Source organism: Chelonoidis abingdonii, chromosome 1 (assembly GCF_003597395.2).
Source record: "Chelonoidis abingdonii isolate Lonesome George chromosome 1, CheloAbing_2.0, whole genome shotgun sequence".
NCBI classification, from domain to species: Eukaryota; Metazoa; Chordata; order Testudines; family Testudinidae; genus Chelonoidis; species Chelonoidis abingdonii.
In genome coordinates, this window is record NC_133769.1 from 260,430,146 (window position 1) to 260,455,774 (window position 25,629).

Here is a 25,629-nt window from a genome sequence, read left to right on the forward strand (position 1 = left end):
CAGTTTATCCTGGGGGTCAGATGGCTGAGAGTAACTGTTCTGCCATGTGAAAATAACTGGATGGACTGGTACTATTTAGCACAACTAGCATGCACCATAAGATACTTATCACACTGGGTATTTTACTTTTAAAAATCTTTTCTCATTACTGAAATGGATAACTGATTCCAAATCAGCAAAGTAAATAAAATTCCTTTTTAACATCATCTGTGATTGCCATTCTTCCGCTTCAGTGCTCAAAAAAGACCTCTTTTAGTGGCTTGTTCTTTCCCACCAAATAAAGCACTCAAATTAGTAGCGTCAGCATGTTTGGTTTCAAAAAGGTTGTGGGTTCATGTTTCTGAACAATATCTGCATTTTTTTTTTCCTGACTTGGTCTTCAATCTTTTTACGGCCTTTTACTTAGGAAGCATGAGTGATTTTGCAAATCAATACCATAAAGTAAATACGTTCATTTTTGTAATGTTAATATTGTATCACTTTTTTTGGTTCAGAGAAAAAGTATGCAATAATACAGTCATCAAGTTTCCCTATGTGGAAAGGTTAATGCAAATTAGAGGACAATGGTCTCTATGAAATCTAGGACATGTTTTTTTTTTCTGGGTATTTTCTTCAGTTGAAAGAGCATTCTGTCTTCAGCTCATATTAACAAACCAATGACAAATCTATTATACTTTTCAGTAGTCGAAGAAATTTTGTCAAATGCAATTTTCTGAAGTTCTTCAATATTTAAAAACCCACAAAAGCTTTTTGATATGCTTGTAGCATGTGTCCAAACTTGTTGCCAATGTTACAAGCTTGTTTGCTGGAAAACTGGTTCTAAAAGATGGTGCTATGCTTTTCCCTTAGCACTGCTATGTCTGGTTGATCTTGAATATTAGAGGCTTGACATTGTGAGCATTGTCCGTACTGGGAATCTTGCTTTGAGGGAACATAGTGTGAAGCAGCACTTTGTAGGCAGGCACATTGAGGTGTATGAGGTTCCTGCAGCCTTCACCCATGACCACATTCAATTCCATCGTGTCACTTGATGTGTAATGGCAACAGTCATTGAGTCTCTTTTTCCTTGGGGACCTTGTCTGCAATTGCCATAAAGTTACTGATCTAAGTTTACTTCAACTTGTTGATCTATTAATAGAAATCAGTACAATTAAGCAGGCAATAATTTATCCTAGGCTTCACCTGACTGGGACATACCAGTGGAAATCTTGCACCCTAAATGAGGGGAAAGAATGGGAGAAATGCAGACATAAACTGAAAAAAAATTGCTTAGATATAGAAGAATAAAAATTATATTCACAACATTTCATCACCTTAACTTTAATGTGTAACTTCTTTTGTATATGAACACAGACTAGAATTCCACCCTGTCCTGGGGCAGACCATTCATTTGAGTCTCAGTGGAAGCAGGAAGATGATGATGGCGTCAAAAATCCTGGACATGTACGCTGGGAAGGAAAGAATTAACCAGCAGGTAAGAACATAAGAACGGCCGTACCGGGTCAGACCAAAGGTCCATCTAGCCCAGTATCCTGTCTACCGACAGTGGCCAATGCCAGGTGCCCCAGAGGGAGTGAACCTAATAGGGTATGATCAAGTGATCTCTCTCCTACCATCCATCTCCATCCTCTGACAAACAGAGGCTAGGGACACCATTCCTTACGCATCCTCGCTAATAGCCATTTATGGACTTAACCCCCATGAATTTATCCAGTTCCCTTTTAAAACGCTGTTATAGTCCCAGCCTTCACAACCTCCTCAGGCAAGGAGTTCCACAAGTAGACTGTGCGCTGCGTGAAGAAGAACTTCCTTTTATTTGTTTTAAACCTGCTGCCCATTAATTTAATTTGGTGTCCCCTAGTTGTTATATTATGGGAATAAGTAAATAACTTTTCCTTATCCACTTTTTCCACATCACTCATGATTTTGTATAGGTACTACTGGTTAGCCACCACATGCAGGGAATGGCTGGAATCTGTTAGTCTTCCTGGAGTTTTTATAAGGAAGAGGAAGGAAGGGCTAAATCCATAAAGGAACTTGGGTGCCTTGCCACCCAGTGGAATCCATAGCCTTGAGTTAGGTGCCTAGAGTCCCTATATGACAGGTTTCTCAAACAAGGGACGCCGCTTGTGTAGGGAAAGCCCCTGGCCGGCCAGGCCAGTGTGTTTACCTGCCCCGTCCACAGGTCTGGCCAATCGTGGCTCCCACTGGGAGCCCCATTGGCCCGAAGCAGCGATCTGCGGCCAATGGGAGCCACAATCGGTCGGACCTGTGGACAGGGCAGGTAAACACACAGGCCCAGCCCGCCAGGGGCTTTCCCTACACAAGCGGCAACCCCTGTTTGAGAAACCCTGCTGTATGATCATGGAGAGAAATAGGGCCCCTAACCACTGGGCTATAGAGTTATTCTCACACTCCTTCTGGACCAATGCACATTTCATTTATTTATACATCGTAGTACAGCTTCAACAGGAGAGACTGACAAAGACCCACTCCTCAGTATCCCATAGCCCAGTGATTAGAACACACACACCAGAGAACATTTAAGTTCAAAGCCCTCAGCCTCATCAAGCAGAGGGGAGAACTTAACTAGGGTCCCACATACCAGGTGAGTCTCCTAACCAATGGGATTTATGAGTTATAAAGGAAGCCTCTTATTCCTGCCTCCCCTTGGACGTTTTTTGTGGACTTAGGCATACTCAGAGCACACCTAACAAATGTGGGGGTGCCTACCTTAAGGATTCCAGTGACATGTAGGTGTGAGATAAGCCCTATCTACCAGGACTGAGATGGTGTATGCATGCTCAGCAGCATAAATGTAGCTGTCTCAGGGATTTTAATGGCAGAAATTCAGGCACATCCAGAGCTAGGCAGCAGCTGAGCAGGGATTTTGAGGATCTTGGTGATGCCAAAATGTTGAAATTGAGCTCTTAACTCCCTTTGTGAATCTTGGCCAAAGTTGCTATGGGTTGCTCGGAGTGGGGAAGCAGTTCTGTGTGGACTGCCTGGCGAAAAGCATGGTTCCTCACAGGATAAGTACAATGAAAGGACTTTGAGTTTGTCTTTTCTGTGTTTGACTAGGTAGCCTGGAGGAGGGGAAAGAGTTGCAAAGCGACTGTTTTTCTGATGGTTTGCATTTGAGTCTTTCTTTTCTTTGCAGGGGAGAAAAAACTTCAAAAGACTGTTTACCAGCAATCTGCCTGCAAGCCTTGCTTTCTTTGTTTTGTGTAAGGAAGGAACTCCCCAAAATAGTCTGAGAAATAACTGCCCTACCCTCTTTTGAGGAGGGAAGATATCCCAAAGATTTTATTTTTATTTTTTAATAAGTTGGCTACAGCCTTCATTTACTTTGTACCGAGAGAGAGAAGTGATCCCAGGAAATAGGTTGGTCATAGAAGAGCAGGCATAAAGTGTTATCATCTTCAGGATCCAAAACTGGATGTTCCAGATGCAGGGTGGGTGTCCCTTGTGGATACACGGATGCTCACTCAGTAGAGACTCTTGGAACCCTGACGTGCAATGAAACTATATTTGTTCTGCTATGTCTGGGACTCTACTGCTCATGGTAGAGGAAAGAGGATTTGACCCTTCAGTATTCAGATACTTAGATAGAATACAGTTTACTCAGGGATAGCAGTCTTAGGCCAGGTCTACACTGCGACTTTAAATCGGTTTAATGGCCGATATACCGATTTAACGCTGTACCCGTTCACACTATCATTAATATCGAGTTAAACGGCTCCTTAAATTGGTTTCGGAACTTCTCCCAGACGAGAGGAGTAGCGCTAAATTCGATAGTGATAACTCGGATTAGGGTTCGTGTGGACGGAAATCGACGTTATTGGCCATAGCATAGACCGTACGGGAGATACTAGGTCTGATCGCTGTATGGGGAGACAAATCTGTTGTATCCAGCTCCGTTACAGAACACGAAATGCCAAAGCGTTTGAATAAAAAACTCCAGGATACACAGCGCTGCGTGACAAGCGTAACGGGAAGCCAGAGACTCAAATGGACGCTCATGAAGGGAGGGAGGGGTACTGAGGACTCCAGCTATCCCACAGTCCACAGCAGTCTCTGAAAATTATTTGCATTCTTGGCTGAGCTCCAATGTCTGTAGGTTCAAACACAGTGTCTGGCGTGGTTCAGGGAACAGCTCCTCAGTTTCTTCCCCCCCCACCACCACCACGTGAAAAAAAGGGAAAGAAATCATTCCTTGACTACTTTCTATGTCACCCTATGTGTACTGAATGCTGCTGGTAGACGGGATGCTACAGCAGTGAAGAGCAGTATCTGCTCCTCTCCATCTCCTCCTCCTCTCTGGGGTAGATGGTTGCTGAAGGACTGCCCACCATCCAGGAGAGAACCCTATGCCTAATAATTGCTCAACATCGAGGCAATTATTCCTGGTTACTCGCAGTAGATAGGACAGAATGGCTAATAACCAGCTTCATCATCAAAACTGGGGCTGAAAATTTTTGAAAGCAAATTTGGGATTGACTCGCTTGGCAATGAGTCAATTCCTCCCTTATGGTTTAAAAATAGAGTCCATCCTGCCTGGACTGTCATAGCCCCGGGAGGCTGCCTCCAAGTGCCTCCCCCCCGACCTCATTTTATCTCACTAACAAGTCTCTGTTTCTTATTCTTGTATTCCTTACAACTTCATGACACAAATGGGGGAGGGGCACTGCCACGGTAGCCCAGGAAGGTTGAGGGAGGAGGGGAAAGCAACGGGTGCGGTTCTTGCAGGGGCAACCCCTGTGAATACTGACACGGAGCAGCCTGTGCTCTCTGATACACTGGATCTCTATTACACTTGCCTATTATTCTAGGCAGGACAGTGCACCACTGACCGCTCTGGTCCGCAATCCGAACTCGGATGCGGAGTGCCGGTAAACAGGAAAAGCCCCGAGACCTTTACAATGACATTTCCTGCTTTCACGTGTCCAGCTCTGATCACCACGGGTGGCGATGCAGTTCAAATGCAAAAGTAGCTCCTGCATTGAACCTTACGGGAGATACTAGATCTGATCGCTGTATGGTGAGACAAATCTGTTTTATCAGAGCTCCGTTAAAGAACAGGAAATGCCAAAGCGTTTGAAAAATAAACTCCAGGATACACAGCGGTGCGTGACAACCGTAACGGGAAGCCAGAGACTCAAACGGATGCTCATGGAGGGAGGGAGGGGGTAATGAGGACTACAGCTACCAGTCTCCACAGCAGTCTCTGAAAACTATTTGCATTTCTTGGCTGAGCGCCCAATGTCTGTAGCTTAATACACGGTGTCTTGCGTGGTTCACGGAACAGCTCGTCAGTCTCTTCCCCCCCCCCAGCACGGTAAAGAAAAGTAAAATAAATATTCCTTGAGTACTGTAAATGTCACCCTCTGTGTACTGAATGCTGCTGGCAGACGCGATGCTGCTGCGGTGAAGAGCAGTATCCGCTCCTCTGCCCTCCCCAGTGGTAGATGGTTGCCCAGTGAGTGCTCCTGGCTGAGTCTGGCCGGGGCTCCTGGGTGAAAATGGGAATGACTCCCTTTTTCTGACAGTGGATGGTACAGAACGGCTGGTAACTGTCTTCATCTTATCACCTGGGGGCTGAGCTTCATCAGACCCCTTCCTCTCTTGTGTAAAGAAAAGATTCTGAACTGCATGGACTGTCATAGCCCATGGAGGCTGCCTCCCCCTCATTTTATCTCACTAACTAGTCTGTGATTCTTATTCATGCATTCTTCATAACATCATGCCAACAATGGGGGGGGGGGTCACTGCCGTGGTAGCCCAGGTAGGTGGGAAGCAACAGTTGCGTTACTTGCAGCAGCTCCCTCTGTGAATACTGACGCAGAGCAGCTGTGCTGTGATACACTGCTTTAAATACACTTATCCTATTCTTGTCTGGACTGACTCTATTTTTATTAACCATAAAGGGCAGGATTGACTCAGTCCCAAGTGAGTCAATCCCATTTTGCTTTCAAAAATTTTACAGGGTTATTATCCATTCTGTCCCATTTACTGATGAGTGTAACAAAAAGAGGGAAGACGGTAACAGTTTCTGCTGTCTACAGTAGTACTGTACCATCTACCACCAGGAGGGGGAGAGGAGCGAGCAAGTAGAATAATCAGATTAACTTCATTGGTTCAGTACTGCTGCAGCTCTATCGCCTCTATCAGCAGCATTCAGTACAAAGAGGGTGACATTGTAAGTACTCAAGGATTGGTTTATTTAACTTTCATTTCTCGTGCTGGGGTGGGGGAGAGACTGATGAGCTGTTCCGTGAACCATGCGAGACACCGTGTTGTAAGCTACAGACATTGGCGCTCAGCCAAGAATGCAAATAGTTTTACAGAGACTGCTGAGGACTGTGGGATAGCTGGAGTCCTCAGCACCCCTTCCCTTCCTCCATGATCCCCCGCCCCCTGATGCTAATGTTAATGGTCGCGGGGGGTTCTGGTAAATGTCGTCAGTCATTCCTTGCTCCGGGAAAACATCAGCAGACAGTCCTTTCGCACCTTTTCTCCTGGATTGCCCTTGCAGAAACAATAGCACGGCAGCCCTAGAGACCGTCCGCTTTTTGTTTTTCCCCGTCACCATTTGTGTACTAGATGCCGTGGAGACAGAGGCGACACTCGAGCGCTACACACCAGCATTCAATTGCTTTTGCAATGATAGCAGAGATGGTTACCAGTTGTTCTGTACCGTCTACTGCCAGGAGAAAACTGGCAATGACATGACGGTTATCTCTCCTTCTCTGAACTGTCTGCTGCTATCATGAGTGCCCCTGGCTAAAATCAGGGCTGGGGCAAACAACTCACTGCAAAAAGCAAAAATAGAGGTCCTTGAAGAGTCAAAGCAGAATCTGGCCACTGAGTCAATCCCTCCAGGATTCTCTGCTTTCTAAAAGACTAACAGAGTCTACTCCTGCCTACAAGAAGAGTCAAGTGTATTAGAAGAGCGCAGCTACTCTGTGGCTGTATTAACAGGGGTTTCTCCTGCAAGAACCGCACCCATTGCTTCACCTTCTCTCCCAACCCTCTGCAGCTACTGTGGCAGGGCCCCCCCCCCATTTGTGTCATGCAGTCGTGAGGAATACAAGAATAAGAAACATAGACTTATTCGTGACATAAACGGGGGGGGGGGGCACTTGGAGGCAGGCAGCTGGGGCTATGACAGTCCAGGCAGGACGTACTCAATTTTAGAAACAAGAAGGGAGCGATTGACTCTGTCCCAAGTGAGCCACTCCCAATTTTGGTTTCTGAACCATTGTGACAGGGGCACTCATGATAGCATCGGACACTACACTGTGATGCACTGGCCAGGTAAACAGGAAAAAGCCTGAATCCCCGCGAACTTTTGAATTCCATTTCCTGATTGTCCACCGTGAGGGTCAGCACACACACAGGTGAGCACACAGAGCTCATATGCACTGGTAACAATGCAGTCTCCTGATAATCGAAGAAGAGAGCGCCAGCTTGGACCACACAGGAGGTTCTGGATCTGATCGCTATCTGGGGTGAGGACTCAGTGCTCACAGCACTGCGTTCCAAAAGACGAAATGAAAAAGTTTTTGAAAGAATTTCAAAGTCTATGGCTGAAAAAGGGCACAGCAGGGACTCCCTGCAGTGCAGAGTGAAAGTGAAGGAGCTTAGGCAGGGCTACCAGAAAGCCAGAGAAGCAAACGGAAGGTCAGGCTCTGAGCCGAAAACATGCCGCTTCTATGCTGAACTACATGCAATTTTGGGGTTCAGCGCTACCAGTGCCCCACCCCTGTCCGTGGATTCAGACTTTGGGATTGAAATATCAAGTGTTTCTGAGGATGTAGCCGAGGGGGAAGATGGAGAGGAAGATGAGGATGAAGATGACCGTGGTGATAGCACACAGCAGTCCGTAAACCCCAACAGCCAGGATCTTTTTGAGACCCAAGAATTACAGTCCCTGCGCTCCCAAGCGACAAGCCCAGACAGTGAAGCCATGGAAGCGACCTCCGTAAGTGTCCCTTCATTCTGTATCAAACACGGATTAAAACAAGATGGTTTTTTTAGATCGCATTGACACCAGGGCTTTTGCTGCAGTCGCAGCCATTACTGTTACAGGAAAATTTCGTTAACATGTCTGGGGATGGAGCGAAAATCCTCCAAATTAATCTCCATGAATCGATCGTGGAGGAACTCAAAAAGCCTTATGATATATGAGAACATTTCTGGCCAAGGCAGCCTTATCCGTTCCCCCATAGTAGGTAACTTTTCAACGCCATGCATTTTGCAAGACATTTGGTACTGCAGGCATTGAAGGCATTGCACTGAAGGCATTGCAGAAACAAACGATCTGCCTCCTGCGGTGCTATTCTCAGGAGAGATATCATCCATTGTTACCTTGTAGAAAATCAGGAATGTAAATAGGGGGCAGACATGGCGATTTTGCTACTGGCCAGAGCGGGGGGATGGAGGAGGATAGCGACGAGTTTTCAGCGTCTGGCAAGCAGGATTCTTCCCAGCTACCAGCAACGCGCTGCGGGGGGTGAAGTAGGGTGATCACTAGCAGCGATCGTATATGATAGGAGCCATGCGCTGTTGGTGGATGTGAAAGAGGGGGGTTTGGGCTTTGCAGGTTCCTCTTAACAGGAGCAAGGCATCATATAGATCACTGTGTATATGAACGGCGGAGAAGTCAAACTTTTAAAGCCTTACTTACCATCGCCGCGTGGATGTACGGTTGGCCGTACCTGCGTCTGTGTGTGTGCCACACCAGTCACACAGACACTGAATATTTAAACGATACAAAATGCGACCTTGTATAGAGATCACATGTGCTCTGTAAGGTGGATAGTGTTCTATGTGAAAGAGTACTATCATTGCTCTGTAAAAGGTATCTTTCCACATACTTATCACCCTGGTTTGCCTCCCCCATGCAGCTGCACATTTCTCTGCAGTCCCTATGCCATCACGAGGGCGTGCTCTGATACGGCGGAGGAAGAAGAAGACGCGAGATGAAATGTTCACAGAAATTATTGAAGTAACACGCAATGAGAGGATAAACAGAATGATTGGAAGGATGTGGTAGCAAAAGTACAGGAAAGATGCCAGTGAACGATCTGAGAGGGCTAGGCAGGAAGACCAGCGTTGGCGAGATGCAACGCTGGATCTGCTGCGTGCTCAAACTGATATCCTCCAACGCATGGTGGATCTTCAGGAAGAGCAGCGCAGTAGCAGAGTGCCGCTGCAGCCCCTGTATAACCTCCCTGCAAGCCCACGTCCCATATCTCCCTCACCCAGACGTGTAAGAACGCGTGGGGGAAGGCTTTCTGCACCCGCCTACTCCTCCACCCCCTGGAGAGTTCAAGGAAAAGGCTGTAATTACGCTACAATGTGCTTAATGGCTTTCCCTTCCCCCTCCTTCCAAAGCACAGCAGCCAGGGATACCTTCCTAATTCTCTGCCTTTTTTTATAGTTCCTTTGTAATAAGAATACATCGAAAGGGGAGGGGGTGGGTTGCTTACAGGGAAAAGTAGTAAGGAAAAACACATGATTTTTAACAGATGCATAATTACTTTTAATGAATAATAAATGATTTTAAACGAGACTGAATTTATTTCCTTCGCCAACCTGTAATCAAAAGGGGGAGGGTGGGTTGCTTACACTGAATAAGTCCATCAAGTGCGGAGGGTTCATCAAGGGGAAGCAAACAGAGTCACACCGTACCCTGGGCCGTGCTGAAACTCGTTTTCAAGGCTTCTCTGATGCGCAGCGCCTCCAGGTGTGCTCTTCTAATCGCCCTGGTCTCTGGCTGCTCGTACTCAGCGGCCAGGTGATTTGCCTCAGCCTCCCACCCAGCCATAAATGTCTCCCCTTAGTCTCACAAAGATTGTGGAGCACACAGCAAGCAGCAATAGCAAGCGGGACATTGGTTTGGCTGAGGTCTGAGCGAGTAAGTAATGATCGCCAGCGACCCTTTAAACGGCCAAATGCACATTCTACCACCATCCGGCACTTGCTCAGCCTGTAGTTGAACAGCTCCTGACCACTGTCCAGGCTGCCAGTGTATGGCTTCATGAGCCATGGCATCAAGGGGTAGGCTGGGTCACCAGGATAACTACAGGCATTTGAACATCCCCAACGGTTATTTTCTGGTCTGGGAAGTAATTCCCTTGCTGCAGCCGTTTAAACAGACTAGTGCTCCTGAAGACGCGAGCGTCATGAACCCTTCCTGGCCATCCCACGTGGATGTGGGTGAAACGTCCCTTGTGGTCCACCAGTGCTTGCAGCACCATTGAAAAGTACCCCTTGCGGTTCACGTACTGGGGCCCTGGTGTTCTGGGCCAAGATAGGGATATGGGTTTCCATCTATGGCCCCACCACAGTTCGGAAAACCCATTGCAGCAAAGCCATCCACTATCACCTGCACGTTTCCCAGAGTCACAACCTTTCGTAGCAGCAGCTTAACGATTGCTTTGCTACTTGCATCACTGCAGCCCCCACAGTAGATTTGCCCACTCCAAATTGATTTCCGACTGACCGGTAGCTGTCTGGCGTTGCAAGCTTCCAGAGGGCTATTGCCACTTATTTGTTTATGGTTTCAGAGGGGAAAGATGTCACAAAGTTTCGTTTGTTTGTAAGAAAGTGCTCTAGACATGAGAGAAGTTTCGAGCATGCGAATGTCCCAGCCGTTGACACAGTGCGGTCCACCGTCTGTGCTGGTTGTTCCCGTGCAAATTCTGATTCAATGGGTGAGATGCCGTTAAATGCGAGTAGCTCCAAAACGCTGGGGCGCGGTTTAGTGAGAGATTCTGCTCGCATGTCGCCATCTTCTCGATCAGCATTAGCGTGCGTCTCTTCTCCTGCATCTTTGGCAGTTTATTGTTGCGTGATAGTCAGCAGAGATTAGCGAGGTGTTGACGAACGGGTCAGATAGTGTTGTGATTGGGTCCATGATTGCTGTCTGGGTGTTGCTCATGCCTGCCGGGAAAGAGGCGCAAGAGTTGTCTTGTGCGTAACAAGGGAGAGTGAGGCTGTCGCAGGCACAACGGGGAATGTTTTCTGCTCTAGGCACTGTGCTCTCAACCCGGGTGGGAAATATGGGATAGTGGGAAGCTAAAGTGCACGCTCCTGAATCGATGGTGCTTTGGATGAACGAAACAATCGATTTCGTACGTGATCCCACTGTGGACGCGCTAAACCGATTTTATTAGATCTGTTTTGTAATATCGGTTTAAGCTAATTCGAAATAATCGTGCAGTGTAGACGTACCCTTATTGGGAACTGTTCCAGGGAACTGATGCTTAATGCTAGTGGGTGCTAATGATTAATGCTAAAGTAAGACAGTAGTTAGGGTCTCTGTGTAATGGGGATGTATTTGGCCAGTAGTTTAAGTAATGTTAAATACTGTGATTAAGTGCCACCAACAATGCTCACCACTTTAGAAGCTACAAATAGATGTGTATACTAGTGTGCTCCCACAGCAGTCACTTAGTGTTGGCCCACTTAAAGACCAGTATGATTGGTGCTGTTCTGCCCCCTCCATATCCTATTGATTCAGTACAACTGGCTAGTGCTGGGGTGGAAGAATGGGAGTATGACAAAGGCATGGGGTCGGGTAGAGGTTAACCCGTGCGATCTTTAGATAAAAGGAACTCTGAGTACTAATTACTCTAATTCTTGGCTCTGTTCCTTTTTATCTGCTTCCTGAAATCACTGCTTACTGACATCTAACTAGATAAAAATCTCAATTTTCAAATTATGCTGTTATTACAAAAGAGGTATTATAGGCTACAGCCCTAAAGACTAATGACTGCGACAATAGTTTATTGTTCAGAATCACAGTAACAACTTAAAACCAGTTTGAAGCAAACTACCTTTGAAATGTGGGGGACTGCCCTGGCAAGATCTAAAACAGCAACTTTGGGGTGGGTGAGTGTTTTCAGACCTAATCACTCTGACAGAGCAATCATTTTAATGGATATGATTTATATTAAAAATAAAAAGAATTGTCATACTTCTTTTGAAGCCAAGTACAGTAAATTAAGAGTCATCTTTTCCTGTGCACCTGGAAGTGTGTATGCGAAGAAGGACTATATAAACTGCTGCAACTCCAAATTTCTACTTCCCAATTTTCTAACAAATTGCTCTGAGGAGAAAGGAGTGTTCGCTCCCTCCACCTTCCCACCTTGCAAAGAGAAGTGGTTCTGGCCCCCAAAGCAAACTGAGGATACTAAGGGGCAAAACTGGCATCACGTGAAGTGATTTATGAAGATTTCCATGCTTTGAAATCATAAAGTAGGAATTCTTTCTTTGAGACAACTGGCCCTTAGGCTGCATTTCTGTCTTCATTTACAACTATGCAGCCCCATTAAACAACAATGAAATTACTTGGGTGTAACTGAAATTTCTTCCCCTCCCATCCTGTTTTTTTTTTTAAAAAAAACCTCAATGTACATTAATTTAATTTATTAATAAAAATGTAATGGAGTTGTGGATTTTTATGAGGATCTGCTCTCAGGCATTAAAAAGTGGCATGAGAGAAGGTATGAAGCTGCTTTTAGGAAAATTTGACTAATAGAAAACTGAGTCTGGCATAATTGGATGGGCAAAGGTGGGGGGGCAATGGCTCGATATCACGTAAGAGTGAGGCCACGTCTACACTACGGGATAATATCGAATTAGCTAAAATCGGTTTTATAAAACTGATATTATAAATTCGATTTCATGCGGCCACACTAGGCACAGTAATTCGGCGTTGTGCGTCCATGTCTGAGGCTAATGTCGATTTCTGATTTCTTATTTTTTTTCTTTTTTTCTTTTATTTTTTAGCGTTGCTTGTGGCTAGCTCTTCCGTAGCTATCCATAGTTCCCACAGTCTCCCGCCCCTGGATTCCTGGGTGAATCATTATTGTCGCGGGTGGTTCTGGGTAAATGTCGTAGTCATTCCTTCCTCCGGAAACCATCAGCTGACAATCCTTAGCGCCATTTTCCCTGGATTGCCCTGGTAGATGCATAGCTGGCAACCATGGACCCGTCAGCTTTTTTTTTTCTACGGCAACCATGTGTTCGGATGCCGCGGACTGAGAGCGATCCCAGCGCGACACAGCGCATTCCACTGCTTTTGCATGATCAGCAGAGGTGGTTAAGCAGTTGTTCTGTACTGTTTACTGCCAGAGTAAACTGCAATGAAATGTGGTTATCTTCCCCTTTGTACTGTCCCGCTGCTATCATGAGTGCCCTGGCTGAAATTGGCTGGGGGCAACGCAAAGCAAAATTGGCATTGACTCCCTGATCATCACCTCCCTTATAGTTCTAAAAATAGAGTCAGTCCTGCCTAGAATAAGGGTAAGTGTTAGAAGGACAGTGTACAGAGAGCACAGCTGTTCTGTGTCAGTATTTCACAAGGGTGCCCCGCACAACCCACCCATTGCTTCCCTTCTTCCCCACTTCCTGGGCTACCGTGCAGTTCCTGCCCATTTGTGTCATGAAGTAATAAAATACAGGATAAGAACACTGATTAGTGACATAAATGGGGAGGCGCCTCCGGCGTGAGATAGTCCAGGCAGGACATTAAGCAGTGTGGGGGGGAGCACAGCATGCTTGCTGCATGACAGTCCAGAATCTTTCTTTACACGGAAAGGAGAGGGCTGATTGAAGCTCAGCCCCAGTTGCTATGAGGAAGACAGTTACCACCATTCTGTACCATCTACTGGAATACTGGGAGTCCTTCCATTTTTACCAGGCGCCCAGCCAGCCTCACCTAGGCCAGCGAGAGCACTCACAGGCTGATGGCAACAATGGCTATCAGTCATATTGCACCATCTCCCACCGGGAAGGGAGAGGAGCAGATACTGCTCTTCACTGCTGCAGCATCACGTCCTACAGCAGCATTCAGTACATAGACTGAGAAGTGACATCACGTGTGACAGTTGGAAGAGTCATGAAATATTCTTTCCCTTTTCTTTCACGTGGTGGGGGTGGGAAAACTGGAGCATATTCTGACCCGCCACACGGTGTTTGAACCTACAGCATGGAGCTCAGCAAGAATGCAATAACTTTTCAGAGACTGCTGTGGACTGTGGATAGGTGGAGTCCTCAGTACCCCCTCCCTCCTCCATGAGCGTCCATTGATTCTTTGGCTTTCCGTTCACTTGTCATGTAGCACTGTGTAGCCTGGAGATTTTTTTCAAACGCTTTGCATTTCGTCTTCTATAACGGAGTCTGATACAACGATTTGTCTCCCCATAAGTGATCAGATCCGTATCGCCCGTAAGTCCATGCTCGGAGCTCTTTTGATTTGGACTGCATCGCCACCCTGCTGGTCAGAGCTGCATGGGGCAAACAGGAATGTAATTCAAAGTTCGCGGGTTTCCTGTTTACCTGCCCGCTGCATCCGAGTTCAGATTGCTGTCCAGACGGTCAGTGGTGCACTGTGGATACCGCCCGGAGCCAATAACGTCAATTCCGTTCACACTAACAGTAATCCGATATCGTAATATCGAATTTGCGCTACTCCTCTCGTCGGGGAGGAGTACAGAAATCGATTTAAAGAGCCCTTTATGTCGATATAAAGAGCGTTGTAGTGTGGACGGGTACAGCGTTAAATCGATTTAACGCTCTTTAAATCGATTTAAACGCGTAGTGTAGACCAGGCCTGAATAAAACTGTGGCATGATTATCTGTTTACAAACACATGTTGCAAAACATCAGGAATGGTTTATCTGCCCACTGCCAATCATCTATTTCCGTTTAATCTCAGTATTACAGCTGTGCTGGGCCCTATACAAACATATATGAAGATGCAGTCATTAATCTAAAGAGATGTTTGATCTCTTGAGCAGACCTATAGCCGATGCTCTATGCCGTAAGAGACTAATCAAAAGGTAGCTAGCTAGCCCCTCTGCCTCCCCTGCTCTCTCCAGGAGAGAGAAAAGGGCTAGGTTGAAAAACAGGACCTAGTTATATTGCACGCACTATATAAATGAAAAGGAACTTGCTGTAGACACAGACTTGCATGGGAACTCATGAAATATGATAGCTAGAACTGTATACATTTCCTATCGCTACTGTTGATCTCTACAGTGTTTAGATTTATGTGATAAGTATGGTAAGCTTAGTCTCTGCTTTGAGTGGTGCTGTGGTCCTACAGAAAATGCTGCCCCTGCCTCAGGCATAGAAAAGGTGTGTTGCTGATTGGTCTGCTAGATGACTTGATTTCACAAAGGCTCCTGACTCTTTCACTAAGGGGGACCCATGGACAAGAAGGCAAATATTTTACCTCTCCCACAAGTTCCCTCCCACAAACACCTACAGGAAGAGGTAATAGAACTCAAATCCACTTCTTGCCTCAGTTACCATCCCTTCCCAGTTCCTGCTACCTCACATACACTCTATCGCTAATACAGCCTTCTTTTAAGAACCCAAAACCTCCCGCGTGCTAAGTCTTTGGCTTATTTTTCTCCATTACCCTATTGTCAATACAAAATATGATGACAGATTTATTTTATCCTGCTGCAAAAAGTTCAATGGAAAAATATCTTAAAGGATTTTCATTGCATTAAAATGAACATCAATACTGCATTGATTGTGTAGTTAATTTTAATATTCAACAAAAATCTGATTACTTTTTTCATTTATTTCATGCTGCTACAGTTTGCCATAGAATCCAGTATATGTGAGCAAATAAAATCAAGATGTTTTTGCTGCAGAATTTATTGTCAGCATCCAACAATGTGAATGTTTCCCAAACTTTTGAAACCTGAGTGTCGTCTCTCCCCTTTCAGGCAAATGAAATGCATCATGTTCCATGTGGTGCCAAAGGCCTACCCATCTTCATTCATACATCTTTCCCTCCCATTCCCCCTCCCACCCCTGCAAGTTTTGGAGACACTCTTGCAGATCTTCATAATAAACTTCCTCTCCTTTCTTACATGCTTCAACAAGTGGTGAAATTGTCAGCGTTGACAATTTCAGTGTGACCTCTGTCATCTGAATTAGCAAGTGTTAAGATGAATGGTCCTGTTCTCGTCTCAGAGCTCTTGTTTCAGGCTCTCAGCAGATTCAGGAGCAGCCTGTGTACCAGTTACGCACACTTCACATTTTGAAGGCTATCTGTGCAACAGCAGCTGTTTGCTAGAGGCTTCTTTTTTTTTTTTTTTTCAGTTAGTGAAAGCTGAGACTGTCGAGAATAATTAAGAGGTCTGTTCTCACAGACATCTAATGGGGTACATACTAGGCTTTAGGAAACACTAAGGTATGCCGAGACTACTGTCTATCATGTTAATCAATATTATCTCATTGTTTCCTTGTGCTTCCTAGTCTGTCTGTGTATATTTACTTGTGGTCTTTTATCTTATATTTAGGCCAGGTCTGCAGTACAGATTTTTGTCATCATGGTTAAGAGTATGTCTACACTAGAAATGATACAGAGGCAGAGCTGCAGTAGCATCACTGTAATGTAGATGTTTACTATAATGGTGGAAAGAGTCTTTCCATCACTGTAGTAATCCACTTCCCTGAGCGAAGGCAGCTAGGTTGATGGGAGAGTTCTTCCATTGGCCTAATGCTGTCTATCCGGGGATTTAGTTAAGCTGACTTATGTCTCAGGGGTATGTGAATTTTTCACACCGCTGAACAACGTAGTTAGGTTGGCCTAAGTTTCAGGTGTAGATCAGGCCTAAGTCAGTCAGAGGTGTGATTTGCTACTGACAGAGCTGTGCCAGCAAAAGCCCCTAGGGTAGATGCATTATACTGGCAAAACTACACATTTGCTGATAACGGCTTATTTCGCTGGGAGGGGTGGGGGGCTGAAGTAAGCTGTAACCGCAAAAGCACCATTTTTCCAGGGCGAGCTGTGCTTACATTAGGGGGGCTTTGCCAGTATAGATTACTGGTATAGCTATTCCATCAAAGTACTTCTAGTGTAGACCTGGCCTTAGACTGTTAGTTCTTTAGGGCAGGCGTTGTTGTTTTGTTCTTTGTACGTCTACCACAATGGAGTCCTGGTTTGTGACTGGGGCTCCTGGGTGCTCTTGCTGTACAAATACTTAATATTAATGGGTCATGAATTGCACAGCTATGCTGCTATTAATAAGTATGAACCTATGCTATTTTAATCGGATGTAAATCCTGCTTGGAGGGTTCTTCAGAATTAAGTACTTGTTTAGGGGCAGAACTCAGCACCAACCAGAGAAGAGCAGCTTCAGCTAGAACACAGTTTGCTAATATGGCACATAAGTAATTTTCCCCCTCCGAACAGGTGAAGAAGGGCTTTGTTTGACCCAGTTTTTTAAGAGTGAGCAAAAAAGGGAGGGAAAGTAAGGGGAAATCAAACAGCTCAGAATTATATGAATCCAGCCAGCAGCTCCATCTTAACCACTAATTAAATACAAGCTCAAATAAAAGGGGACTGAAAGATAATTTTAGTCCTTCACATTAAGATGGACTGTAAACAAAAATCTGCCTCCTTTGTAGGGAAAAAAAGAGAGTAGTTTTCTGAGAAGTTGTTAATTTAAGATCCAAGAGATTTTACTACTGAGCAGCGTTAGGCTGTATGGAATCTGAGCTAAAGAAACTTCAAGAAAATTACAAAATTGCTTAAAAAAATTCTTTGCTGGAAAGAAAAGTGGAAACACTAAAGCACCAAGTCAGGGTTTAAAATATCCCTGTCCTCAGAATTCTAGAAGATATTGATTATGAATCCCAGACCATTAAAATAAGTTCAAACACCCTGACATTGAACAACAAGCACCATATTTTAGAAGGAGTTACAGGATCCTGTGATGGAGTATACAAACCCCACACTGGGGAACAAGGGATTAAACCTCAGCCTGCCACCCCTGCAAGAGATGTCAAGACTGCAGGAGGTGCTAAAAGCGAGTAGAACAGCTCATGTGTGGGCAGATAGGGATGAGAAAGGACTTGTACCTTGCAGCTCATGAGAAAAAGACTGAGGGAAGGCAGGATCTCTTCCTCAACAATTGTCTGAAGACCCCTCCCTGAGGAAAGGGAGGATCTGCTTCTATTATACTTGGAGAGGGAGGTATTTCCCCCTCTCACCTATTAACCCAGTTTATCCATTGATTCCCCATGTTTTGTTTATGTCTCCCCTGGAAGGGAAGAGACTTGGAACTCACCTGCCAGAGGGCCAAGACATGAGGAGGCAGGAGGCAGCCATTGACCCAAGAGGGAGAGAACAATCACACCATGTCTGATCAAGCAAAGATGTCAAGTGTTGAGCTGACCCCCCTTCACAGCCTCCGCTGATAGATTGCAAACTTTGGACAATAGCAGGGTGGTAGGAAGTGGCCCAGGAAGGGCAGCTTTAAGATACTCCTAGGTGTGAGACCCTTGTGTTGCCCTCACGAGGCCCTGGGCTGGAGCCTGGTGGAGTGGGAGGGCTCAGCCCCTACCCCCCACATGTTGAAAGGTCAAAGCCTTAACCACTAGTAGTGCCCCCCCCATCCACCCCCACAAGTGAAACCACCACAGATCCGCATGCTCAAAACCTAAGAGGCTAATAAGTCATGGCTATTGTTACTCTGACTCTGATTGTTACAAAGTCTAAAAATAACTAAACAAATGTGATAATTTATCAAGGCCATGTTGTTTGTTTCCCTGAGCTCAGTCCTCATGGGCACATTAGAAAGAGTACCTCTTAAATGGGCAGTTGAAAAAGCAAGAGTAGGAACAGCTATATTATTCCCAGCAAAGTTTCAGCATATCAGTGACGAAAAAGTCTAATATATCTGGAACATTAATTTAGCTAAGAGCCCTGCTGGAAAGAAGTTTTAAAGTGAATCAGTCCAGCTCCCTTAAGTTCTAAGAAGAATAGGACTAAAATACTTATATCTAGGGCCCTTCCAATTTCACAGCCATGAAAAACGTGTCACAGACTGTTAAATCAGCCATTCCCCATGAAATCTGATCTCCCCTGCTGCTGGGAGCATGGGGCTCCTAGCTGCTATTCTGGACATGCTGGGGAGGGACTGGAATTTTCCTTCACCTGCATGGCCACTCTTGGTGGGGAGATCAGATCCACCTCCAGAGGCAGCACAGAAATGAGCGTGTTATAGGAGGGACCCTAACCCTTCCAGCTTCCTGCAGTTAGAGTCACTTCTGCACTGCAGCAGCCTAGAAGCTGGGCTCCGGGCTTCCATCCCTTCTTTTCCCCTCCCCCGCAGTTCTGGATGCCAAGCTTGGGGCTTCCTCCCAGGATGACTTCTGCTGGGGCTTGGGGCTTCCACTCCTAGTGACTGCAGATGGGTCTCAGGACAGCCTGGGCTGGAGGCTTCTGCCCCCACTCCCCAACCACTCCACTTGAGGCAGCCCAGGCTCTAGGCTTCCATGCCCCCCCTACCCCACACCAGCCGGGACAACCCAGGCTTGGGGCTTCTGCCCCCTGCCACTTCAGCTAGAGTTTCGGGCAGCCCAGGCTCAGGGCTTCTGACCCCTCCCCCTCGCTAGCTGGAGCAGCCCGGGCTTAGGGTTTCAGGGCCGCAGCTGCAGCCAAGCCTTGGGGCACCTGGGCTTGAGGCTTCTTCCCCCATGGCTACTGCTGGGGCTCAGGGTGACCTGGTCAGGGCTTTTGCCCTAGGGCTTCTTCCAGGGCTGGGGCACAGGGGCCCAAATTGGCTGGGGTCCCCTGCTTTATTCTGTCACTGGCCTGGACTAGCAGCTAGGAGCCCCCAGCTGGGGTGCTTGCAGCAGCATAGGGGAGATCCTATGCACCTCCAGGAACCTCCTCTAACTGCAGGAAGCTGGGAGGGTTAGGGTGGCCCCTCCTATAACAACTTTGCAACCCTCCCTCCCCCATCCCATTTTGGGTCAGGACTCCCAGCGTTACAGCACTGTGAAATTTCAGATGTAAATGTCTGAAATCTTGAAATTGATCAGTTTTAAAACCCTCTGGCTGTGAAAATGACCAGAAAGGACTGTGAATTTGGTAGGACCCTACCTGTATTTTAGGCCTGGTCTACACTACGCGTTTAAACCGAGTTTAGCAGCGTTAAACCAATTTAACCCTGCACCTGTCCACACAACGAAGCCCTTTATATCGATATAAAGGGCTCTTTAAACCGGTTTCTGTACTCCTCCCCGATGAGAGGAGTAGCGCTGAAATTGGTATTACCGTATCGGATTAGGATTAGTGTGGCCGCAAATAGGCGGTATTGGCCTCCAGGCGGTATCCCACAGTGCACCATTGTGACCGCTCTGGACAGCAATCCGAACTCGGATGCACTGGCCAGGTAAACAGGAAAAGCCCCGCGAACTTTTGAATTGCATTTTCTGTTTGCCTAGCGTGGAGTTCTGATCAGCACGGGTGGCGATGCAGTCCCAAATCCAAAAAGAGAGCTCAGCATGACCGTACGGGAGATACTGGATCTGATCGCTGTATGGGAAGACAAAATGTTATATCAGAGCTCCGTTACAGAAGATGAATGCCAAAGCTTTTGAAAAAATCTCTAGGCTATTATACAAGAGTCAGCGAGTGCCGCGTGACAAGTGTAATGGAAAGCCAAAATCAAATGGAGGAGGAAGGGGTACTGAGACATCTAGCTATCGTCTCCGATAAAGTATTTGCCATTTGTTGAGCTCCAATGCTTGTAGGGTCAAACACATTGTCGGGTGTTCAGGCTATAGATCTTAATTTACCCTCCTCCTGTTGAACAGAGAAAGGGAAAAAATCGTTCTTGACTTATCAATGTCACCCTATTGGTAGACGCGATGCTGCGGACTTGAACAGCCAGATTCTCTGCCCCCCCCCCCGATGGTACAATATGACTGTTTCCGTTGTCATTATCAGCCGTGAGTGCTCTGGTGGCTCAGTTGGGTCGGCCGGGCGCAATGGGTAAAAATAGGAATGAGCCTGGTCTTTGGTAGGTGCGGCAGAATGGCTTTGGTAACTTCTTCATCATAGCAACTGGGGGCTGAGCTCATCAGCCCCTCCCTTTCATGTGTAAAGAAAAGTTCGTACTGCTGGACTCAGTCATAGCAGCGGGATGTGGGCTCCTCTCCCCACACTCTTTAATGTCCTGTGGACTTCATAGAGCTTGTGGAGGGCTCGCCTCCCCCTGATTGTATTATCGTCACTAATGCCGATTCAGTGTTCGTATTTCCTTGTCCATTCTTTTATATTGCATTCACACAAGATGGGGGCGATCACTGCAATGGTAGCCCAGGAGGGTTGGGGGAGGAGGGAAGCAATGGGTGGGGTTTGTTGCAGACACCATAGAATGTCATGCAGCTCGATCATTTCGCAGGATCTGACACGGAGATGGCTGTGCTCTCTGTACACTGTTCTCTAGTACACTTGCACCATATTCTAGGCAGGACGACTCTATTTTTAGATAAATCATAAAGAGGGAATGATCCAGGAAGGTCATTTCCATTTTTGTCTTTGCGCCCGCCCGCTGACCTCAGCCAGGGCACCCATGGACGCATCAGACAGTAGAGAACAACTTAACCTCATCTCATCTACAGTTACTTACTTCAATCTGTCTACGTACAGTAAACAACTGATAACCATCTCTGCGATCTTGGCAAAGGCAAAATGAATGCTGCACCAGTTAGCACTGCAGTACTGCCTTGTTAGCAACATCCCAGCTAGACATGACCGGTACATATATAAAAGAGCCTAGAACAGGCTCCATGTGCCGTGCTTTGGCATCTGCCAGGGCAATCCAGGTAAAGGCGGAAATGATCGCGCATCTGCTTCAACGGAGCGAAGAAGGATTGAGTGACGAATTACCCAGAATCACGCCACGACATTGCTTTTTCGCACCATCATGCATAGGGTCTCAGCCAGAATTCCAATGGGCAGGGGGAGACTGCGGGGAACTATGGCGAGTAGCTACGGATAGCTACCCCACCAGTGACACTCCAGAAATCGACGCTAGCTTCAGACCTATGGACGCACACCACCGAATAATGTGGCTTAGTGTGGGCCGCGTTGCATTTTTTCGGACTTTTTATATACAATTTCCGTTTTACAAAACCGGGGTTACGTAAAATCGGAACTAATCCCCATAGTGTAGACTACCTTAATCGTTGCCCTACTAAGACAGGCTGGAACTTTAGTCTGTCAGTACGTATCGTCAAATTAAACTATTACAAAAATTGCAAATCCTGCTGCTTCCCAAACCATGAAGTTTGCATTTAATCCCAACTCTTCCAGCCATGGCAATTGACATGATATCTTGGGCCCAATCATACTGACCTCCTTTGGACTCTCTCAGTGCGAGGCAAGACAGGCATCTGAAATATTGCTGTTGAAAAAAGAAACTGGGACATACTCAGACTGAATAAGACAAGACACACGCTGTTTGGTGGGAAGGTTAGGACGAATGCTTGTTACAAGATAGAGAAAACAAAAGTGGGATTGTTTACAGAAACAAGGGACTATTACCATGCTCTCCCCCACTCTAGATGATCATAAGAACTAAGAATGGCCGACCGGATCAGACCAAGGTCCATCTAGCCAGTATCCTGTTCTTCAACAGTGGCCATGCAGGTTGCCCCAGAGGATGAACCTAACAGGCAATGATCAATGCTTGATCTACTCCTGCATCCATCTCATCCTCTGACAACAAGGGGCTAGGGACACCCTCTTACCTATCCTGGCTGATAGTCATTTATGGGACTTAACCCTTCCATTTTTGGGAATTTTAAAAAATCAAGGTTTTTTCCCCCCTTTTTTTAAATGCTGTTAAGTTCCAGCCTTCACAACTTCCTCAGGTAAGGAGTTCCACAAGTTAACTGTGCGCTGTATGAAGAAGACTTTCCTTTTGTTTGTTTTAAACCTGCTGCCTATTAATTTCATTTGGTGACCCCTAGTTATTGTTTTATGGGAATAAGTAAATAACTTCTCCTTATTCACTTTCTCCACATCACTCATGATTTTATATACCTCCATCATATCCCCCCTTAGTCTCCTCTTTTCGAGACTGAAATATCCCAGTCTTTTTTTTGGTTGCTTTTTTCTGAACCTTTTCCAATTCCAATATATCTTTTTTGAGAAGGGGTGACCATATCTGCATGCAGTATTCAAAATGTGGGTATACCATAGATTTATACAGAGGCAATATATTATTTTCTGTCTTATTATCTATCCCTTTCTTAATGATTCCCAACATCCTGTTAGTTTTTTTTGACTGCCTCTGCACATTGAGTGCATGTGTTCAGAGAACTATCCACAATAACTCCAAGATCTCTTTTTCTTGAGTGGTAATAGCTAATTTAGACCCCAACATTTTATATGTGTAGTTAGGATTATGTTTTCCAATGTGCATGACTTTCCATTTATCAGCATTGAATTTCATCTGCCATTATATTGCAGTCACCCAGTTTTGTGAGATCCTTTTGTAATTCTTCGCAGTCTGTTGGGACTTAACTATCTTGAGTAGTTTTGTATTATCTGCAAATTTTGCCACACGTTTACCCCTTTTTCCAGATCATTTATGAATATGTTGAATAGTACTATTCCCAGTACAGATTAAGAAGTCCTCTTGGCATGGCTGGTTTTAGGCCTATTCCACCAATTCCCCCAATCGGGCCCCGTGCCTAAGAGGGCCCTGCACCCAGTGAGAATCTCTACCCTGGCTAGAGATGCCTTTTTAATTTTTACTCACCCAGCAACGCTTCGGGGGTCTTCAGCGGCACTTTGGCGGCGGGTCCTTCAGTGCCGCCGAACACCTGGAGCGAGTGAAGGACCCGCCACTGAAGACTCGGAGCAGTGAGTACAAGCCCGGCATGTTTTTTATATATTTTTTTTTATTTTTGTTTTTTTAAAGTCATCCCTGCCGCGGCCCCATTGAAACTGTTCGAATTGGGCCCCGCACTTCTTAAAGCCGTCCCTGCCTCTTGGGTATGTCTTCACTGCAGTTAGCTCAGGTGATCAATGCCTAAATTAGCCTAGTCTGGGTGTCAGCAGCCACACCACAAAGCCCTACTCACGTTACTCTGTTCTCACTAGTGCTGCACTCCCCCATTTGTGAGGTCAGCACTTCTGGGGGCACATCCCATGTTTTTTTGTACTGAAGTAAGCAGATTCTTTCCCAGTGAATGGTAAGAGAACTTTTCTGTCCTGAGGATATAAGGGGAATTGTGGGAAGGCACTGGAGGACTATTAGCACTTGAGTGATTTAGCCTGTGTCCTCACTATGAAATGGGTTGGCTACCAGCTCAGGTGAAAGGGGCACCCAACCTCCAGCCTAGCTCTTGATGGGCCAGTTAGCTTGGGTTGAAAGCAACACCTGATTTGAGTGAGGAGGTTTTATGTGTGGATGGAAGTGGAGTTAGGGGCCACACCTGAGTTAACTCTGCAGCAAAGACATACCCAGAGTGTGTTGCTTGTGGGGCTGCAGTCTGAGGGACACATAGACAATGCTTAATGAGTACTGATGAGAAATGAGTTACCAAATGACATAGTCAAGAAATGTTTGGGATTTGAATTCTCCCATTTACTAGAGTCTATTGGCTCTGAGAATGACCCACTAGCACGGTGGGAGATGTCCTGAAAACTGTCAGTAGAAATAAGGTCTTGCAAAGTATGGAATCTAAACGAACCACTGCATTGTCAACCTGATTTTGCACTTTATAATGGAAAAAATGACAAATAGCAAAAATATTGTACAGCAAATATTATACAATATGTCTTTCAGTCATCTAATTGGAACAGCAATAGAACACAAAGTAGCAAAAGACCTCTTAAAGTACCTCCGGAGGTAGTTATATGGATTTCATTACCTTTATCTCAGCACTACACAATCTATAATGTATCCTTTCAACATCCCTGTGAGTGCTATTGTCCACATTTTACAAATGAAGCACAGAGTGACTAAGTGACTTGGTCAAGGTCATACAGGAAGTCTCTTGTGAAGCAGATAATTGAATGCACATCTCCCAAGTTTCAGGCTAATGCTTTAACCACAGTGTCATCCAGATTGAATTATTTTATAAATAGGTTTTATTTTCCAGAAAATAAAACTTAATTTGATGTAGTAACATGAGAATTTTAAATAAACTTGAAACAGCTCCCAACTGCTTCCTTCCATTTCTAATTTTAAAAAATGTTGAGCATGACATGATGTTCAATATTGAATATTTGTGACCTCTTCTAAATTTAGACCAAGATTTTCCAAAGTGACCAGTTATTTTAGGTGTGTCCATTTTTTGGGTATCCAACTTGAGACGCTTTAACTGAGCCTGATTTTCAGAAAGTGCTCAGTGCTAGCCTTGCAAATCAGGCTTCTGTAAGGGCTGAGAAGGGGGCCCCAAAACCAAGGCACTCAAAATCACTTGATACTTTTGAAAATCTTGGCCATAACTTCTAATTTGAATAGACCTGCATGAGTTCCCAAGTCAGTCTTTTCATTCCTCAGGTGCATAACTTAAAATTCCTGTTTTGTTGTGGCTTTGCTCAGTGTGTATAACTCTAGGTCCCAATATAGTAAGGTACCTCAGCACATACCTAACTTTAATTACATGAGTAGTTCTTCACTGGGATTACTTAATTAAAGCTAGGCATGTGCTTTAGTATCTTCCTGAACTGAGGTCTGAAAGACTTTTTTTTTTTTAAATCTGCTATTCTTTCTCCTTTTCTCCTGCCTTCTCCTTTCTTTCTCTTCATGCTCCTCCTCACTCTGCTTTTTCTTCCTC

The 25,629-nt window shown here is 45.6% G+C and overlaps 1 protein-coding gene across 1 annotated transcript; it reads left to right on the forward strand.

Moving 5' to 3' along the window:
* The first annotated feature begins 1,441 nt into the window (after nucleotides 1–1,441).
* On the forward strand, nucleotides 1,442–12,828 carry LOC116831674 (uncharacterized). Its single transcript, XM_075064587.1, is given in 4 exon segments — nucleotides 1,442–1,474; nucleotides 3,161–3,227; nucleotides 7,440–7,984; nucleotides 12,802–12,828. Coding segments are annotated over 4 exon segments (672 nt in total).
* Nucleotides 12,829–25,629: the final 12,801 nt, after the last annotated feature.